This window comes from Teleopsis dalmanni, chromosome 2, assembly GCF_002237135.1.
Source record: "Teleopsis dalmanni isolate 2A chromosome 2, ASM223713v2, whole genome shotgun sequence".
NCBI lineage: Eukaryota > Metazoa > Arthropoda > Insecta > Diptera > Diopsidae > Teleopsis > Teleopsis dalmanni.
In genome coordinates this window covers 224,416,633-224,431,977 of record NC_051847.1, presented here as the reverse complement: position 1 = coordinate 224,431,977, position 15,345 = coordinate 224,416,633, and the positions used below count along the sequence as shown (strand labels likewise).

Here is a 15,345-nt window from a genome sequence, read left to right as displayed (position 1 = left end):
AGTTATCTAGAGTTATTAATATTACTACTTAGTGGAGATTATGAAACAATAGATAGTAGCTGAGATTTATTTAATCATAAGAAAGTGGAAAAGAAACTAAATTAAATTGAATGCGCAAAAGTGAAATGAAGTAGTTTTAGAGTCTGTGGAATTGCTTTTCTTATCCATCTGACAGAGCTGTCAACCAACTTGTCAGATTGGTACACTTTCACTTGTATAGGGAACTCGTTATTTGAGCTAAGGTGGGCTTTGCGAGCAACGTAGCCACTCTAACCTAACCTAATCTATCCTTAAATGTATGCGGCATAGTTACTTTGTAATATTTGTTCTCAATGATTAGGAAATTACATGCTTCTTAAACGGTTTCACCGCGATGAATGCCAACTTAAATATACCTACTTTGACAAACATTATTATTTACTTTTCAAACTTTCGAATGACCCTTTAACTTAAATTGCTTAAATACATACAAATTCAATTCAATTTAAATTTCTTTTATATTTTCATTAAAATCAATCAACGCCTTTCATTATTATTATTATTATTGTTTCAACACTCAATTCATCCCTCAACTCACACATACAACTTTTACGCAATTAAGGAAAATTTACATTTGTAAATATTTCATTAGAATGCTTTAACCATGCAGATTTTGTTTTATTTTAATTTCCTTTCGACAGTGTTAAACTTTTAATTCCATTTGCCGCAAAAGCAACTTTATGTCTGTCTTTATTGATGTAAACAGCCAACAAAGGATTCTATTAAAAGTTCAAATAAGCAAATAACAACAAATTTAACGATCCAAAATACAACATTGCGAAGTAGCAACAAAATATCAACGAAAAAGTGAATTAAAATGAAATACATTACTTTACAATACAACCGAGTAATCCACCTACATTTTCGCAATATGCAAACGCCCCACATCAACTACCCCGCCCATTTAATGCTAGACTAATTGTTAAGTGCTTTTTTTGATACTAGCGCAGCTAGCCAACTCGTCCTTAATACTCGCACTTAAGACGAACTTTCACAAATTAAACAGTTAACAACGTAGACTGTGGCTGATAATCCCTGGAGGAAATACTCATTTAAACTAGCAAATTTTGGGGAAAAAATTGAATAAAGCAAATTATACTGAATACGTGTTGTGGTCCTTTGCTACTTCAACCCTAGTGTCCAGCAGTGAAATAGCCACCTTAGCTTCATTCATAATAAAATTGGCAAGCAAATTTAGTTCATTTTATGCGTAAGAAATCGTCTCGACTTGCCTGCAGTTTACAGCGGTCCACATATTTCGTAACTCACGAGTTTAGTTAATCGCCACGTTACGTGTTTGAAATTATAAAATTGAAATTCTAATACTTCATGTCACTCGAAAAACAATACCAACACAAGCTTATGTACAAATTCGTACATGCAGATGATTTAGCGTAACAAATGCCAAATAGTGATGATGCAAAGTGTAAATGCAATAGAGCGTCTAAACGTAAAAGAACTCACATTGCAAATGGCAATTCAGGGAACAGTACGAAAAGTGGGAAGAGTTGCTGGCTACAATGAAGCACAAAATGAAACAAAACAGCCACTCCATGTAGACACAGAACAAATCGTAAAACAACAACAACAACAACACCAATAGCACCAACAAAATAAAATAACACACAGCAGCACAATAGCACAAAGCACAAAGTACAAAGAAAAGACAAAAGGTTACACAGATTTTATTCATGATTTTGTTATGTTGCTTGAACAACAGCTACCAAACACTTGACTGACTACACTACGTATACGTATTATTTCCACAAATTTTACGAATTATGTATAGCAGCAGCAGCAGTAGCAGCAGCAGCAGTCGATACCAAATGTTAAATAAATAGACTGGTATGTATGTTACCAGTTACGGTATTTTATTAGGATTATATGAGAAAAAAAATATATCTATTTAAGCCGAAAGTGAAGGTAATACACTTAAACATTTTCTAAATCCTGCTGTTTTTGCCACTTTACTTGTGCCTATTGAAGTTATAATAGATTTAGTTTGTTGTTGCTGTTATTGCTGTTGTTTTTGTTGATGATGTTGTTGTTGTTGTGTGGTTTTCATATTGGACTGATTTTGTTCTTGTTTTCTTTATTTTTTTCGGTTGTGAAAGTTTCTAAACTTTTTTTGCTGTCATAAAATGGAAAAATATTACTATGGCTTATAAAAAATGGTTCAAGTTGAAATTTTATTTAGGGAAAAATATTATATTATGAATATACACCGTTAACTATTTTCAGCAGGGTGGGGTGTAACCTGCTTTTAGGCTATACGACAGCATATAGAATATAGCAAACGAAATAAAAAAATCTCTATTCAGTTATGTAAGGTTCAAAAGATACGTTTTCTTTTGTTGTTAAAATAGTAATCAGTGCATGCAGTTACTGACAAGCAGTTAATTTAAATGGAAGATACATACATACAATAGAGTATAATATATACTATATTACATGCCTATTAAATGAAAGTATACTTTTTCTCAATAGGACTGAATTTTAATTAGGCGTAATATATATACCGAAATAATAGGCTTAAATAAATTTGTAATAATTAGTAACTTAGTCTATCTTTGATGTTTCTAAAGAACGTTAAAATGTAGTGTTAAAAACTTTAATAAAACATGGCAATAAATTTTTAATAAGGAAAAGCAAATGTAATATATATTAATATACTTAGATGTAAATACTCATTTACTAAATCGTAAGAAAATTAATGTAAAAAGTAATGTGAATCAATACTTAGAAAACTTTTAAATTAAATTTAATTTTAGAAATGATAAATCAATAAAGCTGCAATGATTATTAAAAAGAAGCAAAATTAATAAATACATTTTTTGGAACTAAACTTATTCATAAATAAAGAATTGTTTGATTCACAGTTTTATACAGATAAGTTAACTAGATATAGATCATGTAAGTAGAAACTTCTAAATTCTACAATAACTTTAATCCCAATTTAGTCAATGACCTTTAAATTATGCTTTTGATTCGAAAAAAAAGTACTTTAATAAAATTTTACTGTCACATCAGTCGTGTGAGATAATAAGAGATATTGCGATACTTGTGTGGAGACTTATCATCAGTTTGTTAGTAATATAACAAATATAATAACAGAAATATGTATAACCTATTCTTTACTTTTTGTAGTACACATATTTAGGGCTCTCAAATTCATTAGAATTTATTTATTTTTTTCTTAAGAGGTTGTGATAATATCAAATATAATTGTGAAAACATATTACAATACGAGTATAGCGATTATTGTTTCCTTAACAATTCTTTGGAGTCTTAATCCATCATTTTCAGTTTTACAATTGATTGTTACGAAAAAATTATATATGTAGAAGACATAAAAGGTTATGCTTATGCATTTCGTGATCTGTGACATATGTTTAGTTTAAAGTTGTCATTTCACAATATGAGTTATTTTACAATCGGTGTTTGTGTTAAAACTTTGAGAAATTGCTATAAAAATGGTGATTCTTTAGTAGGCGGGTTTGAATCTAACAACCTTGCTGGTATACATTCATACACCACTGATATCACCTTTTCTTATTTTGCATATTTCACTAAAATTGTTGATTACAGCAAATCTGAGAGCAAAATTACAGCGTGAATGTCGAGTTTAAACTTCTTACCTTAAAATATCTCAACTTTGTGTTGTGATCATAACAGTTTGTAATTCAGATTAATACGTATTAAACTTTTTTTTAGATATAACAACTTGTTATCTAGACATACAACTTGAATATCTTCTAAAGCACATTAAAACCCGCGCAACTTTTTGTGGTTATCACACAGTTCATTTGACATTTCCCGTTATAAAAGTTCAACTAGCTTAAGTTTTGTGACTACCTCCGCAGCAGCTTTAATTTATTTTACATTCTTACATGTGCTTAACTCCATGCAAAATAAGAGTTTTAAACCTAAAAGCTATGCTTCGAATACTGAGCAACAAATATTGAAAACAGCCATCTATTTAGTTAATATTTTACAGCTATATAGTACATTCAGTGCTCAGATATTGAATAACGTGATGAATGACACTATTTCTATAAACATATTATATTTTTTGGAATCTAACTTTTTTTTATTGAAGTGGGTTTATAGTGTATGTATAATATCAATAATAATTTTAAAGAGTGAAAACAAAACTAACGATAATATTTTTTAGGTAGTTAAGAATCTAAGTACTATATACATTTCAATTTAAATACTTTTACACCATAATATTTTAAACGATTACGGTAAACCATATACTTCTTTCGTTTTAACAAACCTAAAATCGATCTGAAATTCCGATAAAGCCACAGCTAAATGTTGCTCTCACGCTAAAAAACATCAACACATACATAAATTGCTTACCGTACTGTACATTAACTCATGACGTTCATACAACATAAGCTTACGCTTAATTTAAAACCAAAAACCGCAATAATTTTGATGTGGGTGTGTACTACAATACTCGTAGATGCAGATACAGATACAGATACAGATACAAATACAGATACCGATACATATGACACAACTGAAATTGTGATTTTATGCAAATAATTTAATTTCTTCCGGTTTGAATATTTTTTCTATTTCTATTGTGTTAACCTTTTTTCCTGCGGTCAACACAAAAAGCCACAAAAGTTTCCGAAGAAATGGTTTTATTCCTTTTTTTGTTTACTTTTTTTATTAACATGACCTTAGAGCTGTTGTGACAAAACGCCTTACATATATTGTATACTGTCATTTAGTTAATCACTCCAAATCCTTTAAATCAACCCAAATGTATATGTAAGCGTACAGCTTCTATTTTGCTATCGATTGGAGTAGATAGACAGAAACTTGCGACTTTATTAAGGAAATAAAGTTGGGGAAAGTACCTTTATATTCTACATACTCGTACAAATCAAATTTCGCAAATGTAGTTTGTCTCAAAGTGTAAGGACATAAAAAGGATTTTTGTGCCATGAACGTGTCTAGGTCAATAGTTTAACGACAGAAACGAGAATGGCGAATAAATATTACTTTACAGAAGCTGCTGTCTTAGTTTTGATACTTGTTAAGATTCTTAAAGCTTGAATTTATATAAATTAAAGATAATATCTTAACTAACTCAAAAAAAGCAATACACATTTTTAGGATTTAATAGACTTAATCAGCATAGATAGAATATATGACAACATTTTTACGACATTAAAAGTCAAACATGCAAACGATTATTAAATTAAACAAAACCTTAAATGTCACAAAAAACCTGAACTTAAATAATTTAGAAAAATTTGATTCATATATACATCCCTAATAATTAGAACGGTAAAAAAGAGAATAGAAGAACGTGAGGCTTTTAAAAAATCTGAAGCTAAAAGAACTTATGGAATGTAGTTAGAACGTGGAAACGATTCATTTTGACAATTAGCCATGCATACCAAACAGCGTCACACGCTTTTGCTATGTTAAACACAAGAAGACTTGCTAGTTGTAGTTCCATGGAATGGTTTTGTTGATGATTAAAAATTCTTTGAACCTTAAGAGGATCACCCTTCCAACTATTTTGTTTAAACTGATAATGGATTGATCTTTGGAAACGTACTTAAAAGAAAAATTGCAGGATTGTTAATTCCGGAACTCTAATTAAAGCATTATCTGGTATATTCGAAATAAAGCTTTTGCTATTCCATTTCTATTCCATATTCCATACAAAAAGGCATAGAGAAAATCTATTACTTTAATTGAAAATAGGATTTAATGCTGATTCTTTTTTTGTCATTTACGTTACTTAGCTGTATTATCCTTACTCGTTTTAATGGTTTAAAAAATGTAGGCATATAATAAACTCTATTTCATATCTATATAGTTTATTACAAGTAAACAGAGAATAAAAAGGAAAAGATATAGAATTCAAATTTAACAAAATGGGCACACATAAGGGATCAAAGCGAGCTAAGTGCTCTTGTGGCACGGATAGCCGCTGATATCTATACCTCAACGTATATTGTATAAAAGCAGCAAAACTAATTAATTATATCTTTCATTTTCAAAATATTTACTTTTGAAATAAATAAAATTTATAGTGAGGGAATAAGTGTTTGAAAATATTTTGTGAAAGCAGCTGCACTTATTTCCATCGAAATTTTTTAAAAAACAGTACCAACTGTTTAACCTTTAAAGAGCTCAACCTCTAAATAAACTTAAATAAAGCAAAGCAGAAGAAGAAAATCATTAACAAAATTTAACAATTCAACCTGAAGCAAGTATCTACCAACCAACCACTGAACTTTTTGAAAAAGATACTTAGGATAAAACTAGGAATGCGTCCTCCACTTAACCACAATAGAGTAAAATAAATAGTATCATAAATTTTGCGAGCTAGTATAATATATTTATATACGACTATACATATATAAACATATATAACGTAAATAACCATTATTCGGCAGTCAGAAATACTTATACGCAATAGGTAAATACTTTTATTTTATTTCTTATCTTATTGCGCCATATAACACAACTAAAACTGTTTTGAAAGGACACTCAAGCTCTTAACTCTTTTTCGACTTTTTTGTTTGTTATTTTTTGGTACTAATAGCATTGTTTTTATCTAAATGATAGATGCTCACAAATACATATGCACATGTATATTATTGTGGTTCCATACAATTTCTTTCACCAGAACAACCTGTGTTAACCAAAACATGTCAAAATGAAAAAAAATATAAAGGATTTTGTGTACGCACAAATAAAAAATTCACAAAAGTCAAATAGAAATAACACAAATGTGGTGAAGGAAAGAGTATACAAAAATTTTAGGAATATTTTGATTTCAAATCACACACAAATGCAAACTTAATTAAATTACTAAAGTCTGCTTTTAGGATCAATGAAAATGAAATGAAATAGCAAAAAACTAACAAGAAATTCATTTCTTTGTTATAAAATGTAACTAGGAATAGCATAAATAAAAATGCTTTATACATATAAAGAAATGTATATATGTATATATGAACATTCATTAATTTATTATTATTGTATGTATATCTATCTGTTTATGTGTATCATAAATAAAATATTCAATTTTTAATATTAAATTGAGGGAACCAAAGAATGCCAACAAATCAAAAACCTAACTTCAACATTTCTTAATGGCTTTTTAGCAGCGAACGACCTTTTCTGTCATATTTATATGCTTTTAACTTGGTCCGAGCCCAGTGCTTGTTACGGCTCATTAAACACAAAATGTATTTAGAGTAATGTGCAGTAATAATAGTGACATTAATATGAAAATCGCTTAAATAAAAATTAAGTATACAACTTTATTTATTGCTTCACTTAAAGTAAACAAAATTTTATTTAACTTTATTTGATTATTGTGTGAACATATCTGATTAATTATTTTATTAATGTTACAAGTGAATCTTGTCGTCTGTTGATTTCCGAGAAATATTGAAGTTTTTTTAGTTTTTCTAAGTTTATAATTGAAAAGTTGTACCAACTGCTTTTAACTAATTAACATCAATTGATTTGTTTATTTAGTTTCTCTTCTCACAAGCTACAATTACTCTGAAAAGGTAATTAATTTTAATTAAGAGTACTTTAATTATATTAGCTTTGTTATTATCAAAAAAAAAGTTTACATTTTAAAGACAATAAAGTTTATATTCTTTAGTTCCAAAAGCAAATCAAATGTAAGATCGATCGGTGTGAGTTACGTTTATACTTTTGACAATCCTGCAAATTTTTTGACAAATAATCTATCACATTTAAAAAAGTTAAATGTTAAACAGTTAAAGAGAATAGTTAAAAGAAAAAATTTAAAATTAAAGTATGTATATATATTTTTTTTTTAACCCCGATATGGGATTATGATTAAAAAATTGACTAAAAAATTTATATGTACGAGTATTACACTTTAGCTGTTTTCAAATAAATTCAGTGGGTCGAATTTGGTCAAAGAGCTTTGGTGTCCATATATCCCCTAAAATATTTCTGATTATTTTATATTAAATATAATTGATTTGATTGAATTAAATGTTTTCATATAAAGTTTCAGTTAGGCTTTAAAAATAACAGGTAGCTAAATATATAAAAACAGATGCAGAATTTAATACAGAATTTGTGTAAAATAATGGTTTGTGTACTCATATAGACTTTCTATTACATCGATAGTAACCAATTTGCTAGCTTGTAGGTGCACTGGCCATGTATTAGCATTCATTATCAAAACTATTGTATCTCATTATAGAACGGATATTCTGAATAGTCATAGTTACCGTATTTCTGGTATTGTTGTGTTGTTGTGTAATCACCTATCTTTAGTTTACCGAGAATTTGCATTGAAAGATTCTGTAAACAAAAATAAACCAATAATTATCAGTGATCTATTGAATTTGTTTTTGTACTTCTGGTTAATCCTTATTCCATATATTGAAATATATTGTATACCACCTTAATTGGCTTGAGCGTAATGACTTTAAGACACTGATTCGGTTTCGAATTATTGCAAAAATTTGATCACTAGTACGTATTGAAATAACATGATTATGTATTGTGTATCTCAGATGTTTCTAACTTTATCTACATAAGACCAGCAGCAATAGCAGCAAGAACAACTTTAGTAACTTTACCAATGCCTTTAAATGCATTACAAATTCGCACAGATGTATATAGTTTAATTTTTGTTTAAAGTTAAATAAAACTATACAGTTCACATTTAAATATTACTTAATTATATTTGCCGTAAACTTTTTTAAAAATTTATGAAATTTCAGCTCATATCAAGAGCGACTAAATAATACATAAAAAAAACAATGAGCTTAAAAACCATGCTAATTAAAAATGCCTAAGGAATCGAGAGTTCTTATTCAATCCGGCATCAAATATAACTAATTTCTCAATCTAAATAAGTCTGAAGTAATATTGTTCACTGGCTTCTTAACTCGACATCCCCCTTTTACCTACCACCGTTTAAATATAGATCTAAACAGTATTGGCACCTGCATTTTCTATAAATATACATGCTTAAACTTTTATTTTTACCTCTTAATAGTTTTAAAACTATTATACACACAAATACACCGCGATTCTCAGAAAGTAAGAATAATTTTCTCGAACTGAATGTGCTCAGCGATTTTGAACCAATGTTGTTTGTTTTTACTTTTATCAATAATAGATTAAATTGCATGAAATATCTTGAGAAATTTTCTCCAGGAATAACACAATAAACCTCATATATTGCAGGTTACCATTGGTCTTTCTATTCATATATATATATAAATAAAAGAGCTATGGTAATGACTTTTAAAAAGAGTCTATTAAGCATACTTTCTATGTCAGTTTGAAAATATAAATTAAAGATACAATTTATTTGTATTTAAAAGAAACTCTTGCAATTTTAAATAATTTAAAGATGTTGTTAAAGTTTCATTATCTTTACCAGAAAACAATATTTTCTAAACAATATTTTATAGAAAATATCTAGACAATATCACAGATGTACGAAATGTTTCTACTTCCTTTTCTCGATTTACTGCCCTGAAACCCCTAAGACAAATAGCAACTCCTGATGTTAAAAAGCGATTTTATAGTAATCCGCAGAACTCAATCACAAATTTCGTAATAATTTCATAAATTTTTTAAATTTGAATCTTTTAAAATAAAGAAAGCATTATTTCTAATCAATTTTTTAAAATTAAAATCGCTTAAATTGCTTAAATTAAATTGCTTTCAATAAAAGTTTTTGATAAAAAATAAAAAATTTATATTAGAGCATAACAATTTTAGAATAATATTTTTGACCTCAATAAAAATATAGTGGTAAAATTTTATACAGTTGATTTCTATTTTAAATGGTATTTTCGCATATATTAACACTATTTAAATACTTTATCTTTTTCTATTTCAATTGTTCTAACTTATACAGTAATTATTTTTACAACAATTTATAACATTAATTTTAACATTAATACATATAAATTAAATACCAATCATATTATATTAATGTTTAATGATCATTGAAATAAATGTAATTTATGCATATACTATTACTTTCAAATTTATAAATATCTCCCATACATATATGAGAATATATTTGGTACTTCAAACATTTCTACATTATCGTAGTTTTAACATTTGACCTTTTATCTAAGTATGTGTGAACTCCTTAATGCACCCTCCCAAAAAATCTACACAATAAATAGCACCAGTAATAATAATTCAATGGCTCAACTGTGAATTAAGTAAAGTAAGAAATTAATTAATTATTAGCACAAGTTTATGATTATAAACTTGAGAATTGACTAATTAGTACTATTGATACAGCCAAAGATCCTAAGTGCAATATTCTTCAGCGACATAGATGAATGTGTGAACGTGTGAATGTTCAATGTGGGATGTATTGCCATAGACAATTCAGTTGTCTTAGTTGTAAATTAACGACAATAAATTCGCTGTCGTGTTTAATTTAAGCGCATTGTAGGATTTATATTGTTTGCCCTAATTGCGTTTTAATAGTTTCTAAGCAATTTCTAACAAATTTTATGAACAAGCATTGCATCCACCAAGGGATATCCCAAACACATACAATATATTACATATATATACACAAAAGTATACAAGTATGAAGTGAAGCGTACTAAACAACATTTTACTATTGCGTTTATGATCATGATTAAGAGCATTAAATTTTTTTTGTTACATTTCGCAAACTAAATTTTTACTCTCAAATTTTTAGAGCGATTTTTTTTAATTTGAATTTGACTGCTTAATTTAGTAGAGTGAACAAAATACTGAGTCTTAAATTCCCCTAGTCTAAGATAGAATAACATTAGCAAAGGTTATTTATTACTCCATCATCAGTAGCAATCATAGACATTACACAACGAGCACAAGTTAAAATGATTCGTTGAATGGTACGAATTTCTTAAATTGGCATCATTTGAAATTGTTACACAATTTCCTTCTTAGATTTTCCCCGTGTATACCCCTCAGGCATATAGTACACAGTTGGAGTCACTGCTTATTACAACAAATCATAAAATTGTTATTCCATTTAAGAATTTCAATTTGGTGTTTCCGTTTCCGTTCTTTGGTTTGGTTTTTTGACTTCAACTTTGTCCTAATGTCCTTGCCACACTCATCATTGTTTCTCACACCATAAACACTTATTCTATTTCATTGTTTCATTTTAGCAAATGTTCTTTTTTCTTGTGTATTTTTAAGTACTTCGAAAAATTTGAATTAATATAACATTCAATTATGTCTTGAAGCAAGTTTTCTTAAAAGTTGATTAGGCTTATTTATTTTTGTTTGTTTGTTCGTTTACAATATTTCTGAAATTTGTATACATTTTATTAAGCGCATTTATAGAACGCGTACCGTAACCTTTGAGAATCCTGTCGCTACTAAAGTCCTTAACATAAGTTAAAAGTGCATAAGAGCAAAAAATGTTAAAATGTTAAAATGTCAACTAATGTCAGCCCCCAACCCCATTCGTTTTTAACAGAAAGCTTTTGTGTATTTTTACTAAATATTAAGCTTATTTTTACACGCTAAATTATGTGAAGTTAGCTATGTTAACTATTTTATGAACCTGGCAACCCAGCAAACTGGTAACTGTCAAAGAACATTGACAGCTGACCGTGATGTTTCTTTAACAACAAACGAAATTAATAAAAACACTTTTGTCTAAACAAACGTGCGGTATTTATAAAAAAAAAAACAAATTATTTTACAAAACATATATTTATACTAAAACTATCAAAGAGTCTAGTTTTTATATAAATAATGGCATTTTATAAGGGTGCAGCTAGTGAAGCTGGGCGTGCTGCTCAACTAATGAAAAAGCGTGAAATCGCAGCACAAGAAGTGGAGTTTCGTAAAAAGAAAATTGAGGAGGAACTAAAGCTAGATAAGATTGAAAATAAATTCGCTACACATTATGATGCAGTGGAACAGCAACTTAAATCATCAACCATTGGTTTGGTTACGTTGGACGAAATGAAAGCCAAGCAAGAAGATATAGTACGTGAACGTGAAAAGAAATTGGCTCAAAAGAAGGATGAAAAGGAACGTGAAAAGCAAAAAGCACTTGAAGCAATACAAGCTGAAAAAACTAAACAAAAAAGACAGATTCAGGCATTATCTTTTAATTTTAATGAGGACGAGGGAGATGCTGATGATAATGACAAATCTGATGATGATAATGAAATCGTTGTAAAAAACGCCGAAGTACCAAAAAAGAACAAATGGACTGATATCAGTGAGGAACCTGTACCAAAAAAAAAAATATTTAAAAATCCAGAAGTAGATACATCCTTCCTACCAGATCGTAAGCGAGAAGAACAAGAAAATCGTTTACGTGAACAACTTCGTCAAGAATGGGTGATGCAGCAAGCCACACTCAAAGATCAAGAAATAACAATAACATTCAGTTATTGGGATGGCTCAGGTCATAGGCGTAGTGTTATCATGAAAAAAGGTAATACAATTTATCAATTTTTACAGCGATGCTTAGAGTTGTTGCGTAAGGAATTCAATGAACTAAAGACCGTAATGGCAGATCAATTGATGTACGTTAAAGAAGATTTAATATTACCACACCACTATTCCTTTTATGATTTTATTGTTACAAAAGCCCGCGGCAAAAGTGGTCCACTTTTTCAATTTGATGTCCATGAAGATGTGCGTATGGTTAGTGACGCCTCTGTTGAAAAGGAAGAGTCACATGCTGGCAAAGTGCTACTACGGTCTTGGTATGAGCGTAATAAGCACATATTTCCTGCAAGTCGATGGGAGCCATATGAACCAGGGAAATCTTATGACAAGTACACTATTAAGGATAAGAAAAAGGTATAACTATATAAGATGAATATTATGAAATTTAAAAATATTTGAATAAAAACTTAGTACATAAATGAAATTGTTATAAATTCTATAATAAATATAAGTCATATAAATAATTATATATAATTCCTTTTTAGTCATTACAATAGGTATATGTAAAAATTAGCAAGGAACTCATATGTTTATTTTTTCATAAAATCTTTATTGTATGTATAGATATCAACGATCACTTCCCAACAAAGCTAAAAATTATAAATATTGCATTTGCATTTCTTTAATGTAAAGAAATATCGCCAATTTATACAATTAATGCTTAAATCTTTCTCTCACTTTAATGGTACTTATTCAATCTCATGTTCCTCATTCATATATAAAACAAGTACTTCCTATCTTATCCAATACTTGTCCAAAACTATTCTAATATAACCAACTGATTTCTTCCCACAAAATTTTAACAACAACAATCAGTATTTGAAAGCTAATTTTTAAGTAAATTTCAAGTTGTTAACTTTAACCGGAAACTATTTTAAGTCATAGGGTTATATTAGTATATTATTCGATCTCGTTATTTTTATCCGTACTTAGGATATCAATGAATTTAATATGTTCTATTACTTTATGAGCTTGTAGATTATTAGTTGCTTTCCACTTCAACAATTAATAATTATTTTTAAAATTTCAAATTTTAATGTTTTCTTACGGATTTGTTACATAGGTATAAAAGTTGATTCATAATTTACTATATATATCTTCAGCTTTAGGTGTTCGCAAAGAAGGTTAGCTACGTACGTAGATATAATAATAAATATTAAATATAGAGTAGGTACATATATAGTCTTCAATTATGTGAAAATTTATTCCTCTTGTATAAAGATATATATACAAAACAAGATAGATAATTGCTTGAATAGAAATATAATATATTAAATATTATATTTATTAAATTATCAGAATATTATCTTTGTTTATAACATATATTATCGTATATAAATAAAAAAATATACATAAATATTTTTTTTAATGGATAATATCACATTTACAATATCTCATTTATGCGGGTTTGTTCATTATAGCCAGTAATGAGGATAATTCACGATATTAAGAAATTTCATATAATTAAGCTCAATTTCAATAAATCAGCTCATTTAAGGCGAAAAATGTCGAATCCAACTCTTAAAAATAAATTTCCCACAAGCTAAATTACCAAAATTTAAACTCTGTGGTATATGTTTTATATGTAAAATGTAAACAAATAACAGCTGAACTTTAAACAACTCCACTGAGGAAATAAGTATTTATTGAAATCTTTGTTCTTATTAATTGAATATGTAATTGATATATAAAATATATATAAATGATTTATATATTAGATATACTGTGTTCAGACAGCCAAAAAACCCTCATTTCGTTAAAATGAAATTAAGTTAATTTGGAAAGTATTCATACTGCCCCAAATTAAGGAAATCATATGTTTTTTGTTCACAAATCGAATGTTAAAAATTACATACTCAACATACCATTTGTATCTGTATCAATTTTGAAAGTCGATTATTATAACTATAAGGGATAGCATTCAGTAGTTTTATTACCTTTGGTGGGTTTTAGGTACACATTTATTATTTTTCACTCTATTTTAAATTCATAACAGTTACAATTTTTTTTATATATTCGAATTTAAAAACTTGGACCGCTTTAAAAATATTTTCCCGGTTTTATTAGTCAGCTGTTTTTAAAAATAAATGTCACATTTTTGTTTGTTGTTTATAATTCATCTTTCGCATAGTTGCATTTGAAATTTTCTTTAATATCAGCCTTTGTTGATAAATAAAAATAATTATTGAAAAATTTTTTATGTACTTATATTATATAAACTTAAATCCCATGTATGAATATAAGGTTTATTCTTTTGACGCTAATGCTCCAATAAAACACGTGTCACTTAAAAATTAACATGCAAAACAAAAACAAAATTCGCAAAAATAAACCCACTTTCCTGAAAGTGCTTAACGAATAAGCCTCTCGCACTACAATGGTGCCAAACCTTAAAACTGATCTATTGTGAATTATTTTTAGAAGAAAGTGGAAAATACCAATCAGCTGTTTATTATTTACAACTGTTACGAGTGTTGATGAGCGAATTTAAATATTTTAAAAAATTAATTTTTTTTAATAAAATTTGCGGAAATAGCAGACAGTTTTATTCGCATTCTCGTATTGCCTATATGTGTATATGTATAAAATTCAACCGTAAATTAGTTTGAATTTTTTTAGTTGTCATATGTTTACTAGTGATATCAAGTTATTTTTAAATACCAAAAGTTGTTCTATTGGAGTATTCATGTCAAAAGAATACACTTATAAAAAATTTTTCTTTGTCTTGCTCTTCATTAAGTAATAAAGTGTATTTTTAAAATTTCTGTATTACACTCTTAATACAGAGTAGTTCATCGTGTCTTGGTGGTCTGGCAACGTTGA

General features: G+C 28.1%; 1 protein-coding gene across 1 annotated transcript; it reads left to right on the top strand.

Moving 5' to 3' along the window:
• Positions 1-11,651: 11,651 nt before the first annotated feature.
• LOC119684653 (protein FAM50 homolog) lies at positions 11,652-12,954 on the top strand. The gene has a single exon (XM_038098732.1). It carries the CDS (start codon positions 11,812-11,814, stop codon positions 12,880-12,882), a length of 1,071 nt encoding a protein of 356 aa, XP_037954660.1. The 5' UTR covers positions 11,652-11,811; the 3' UTR covers positions 12,883-12,954.
• Positions 12,955-15,345: the final 2,391 nt, after the last annotated feature.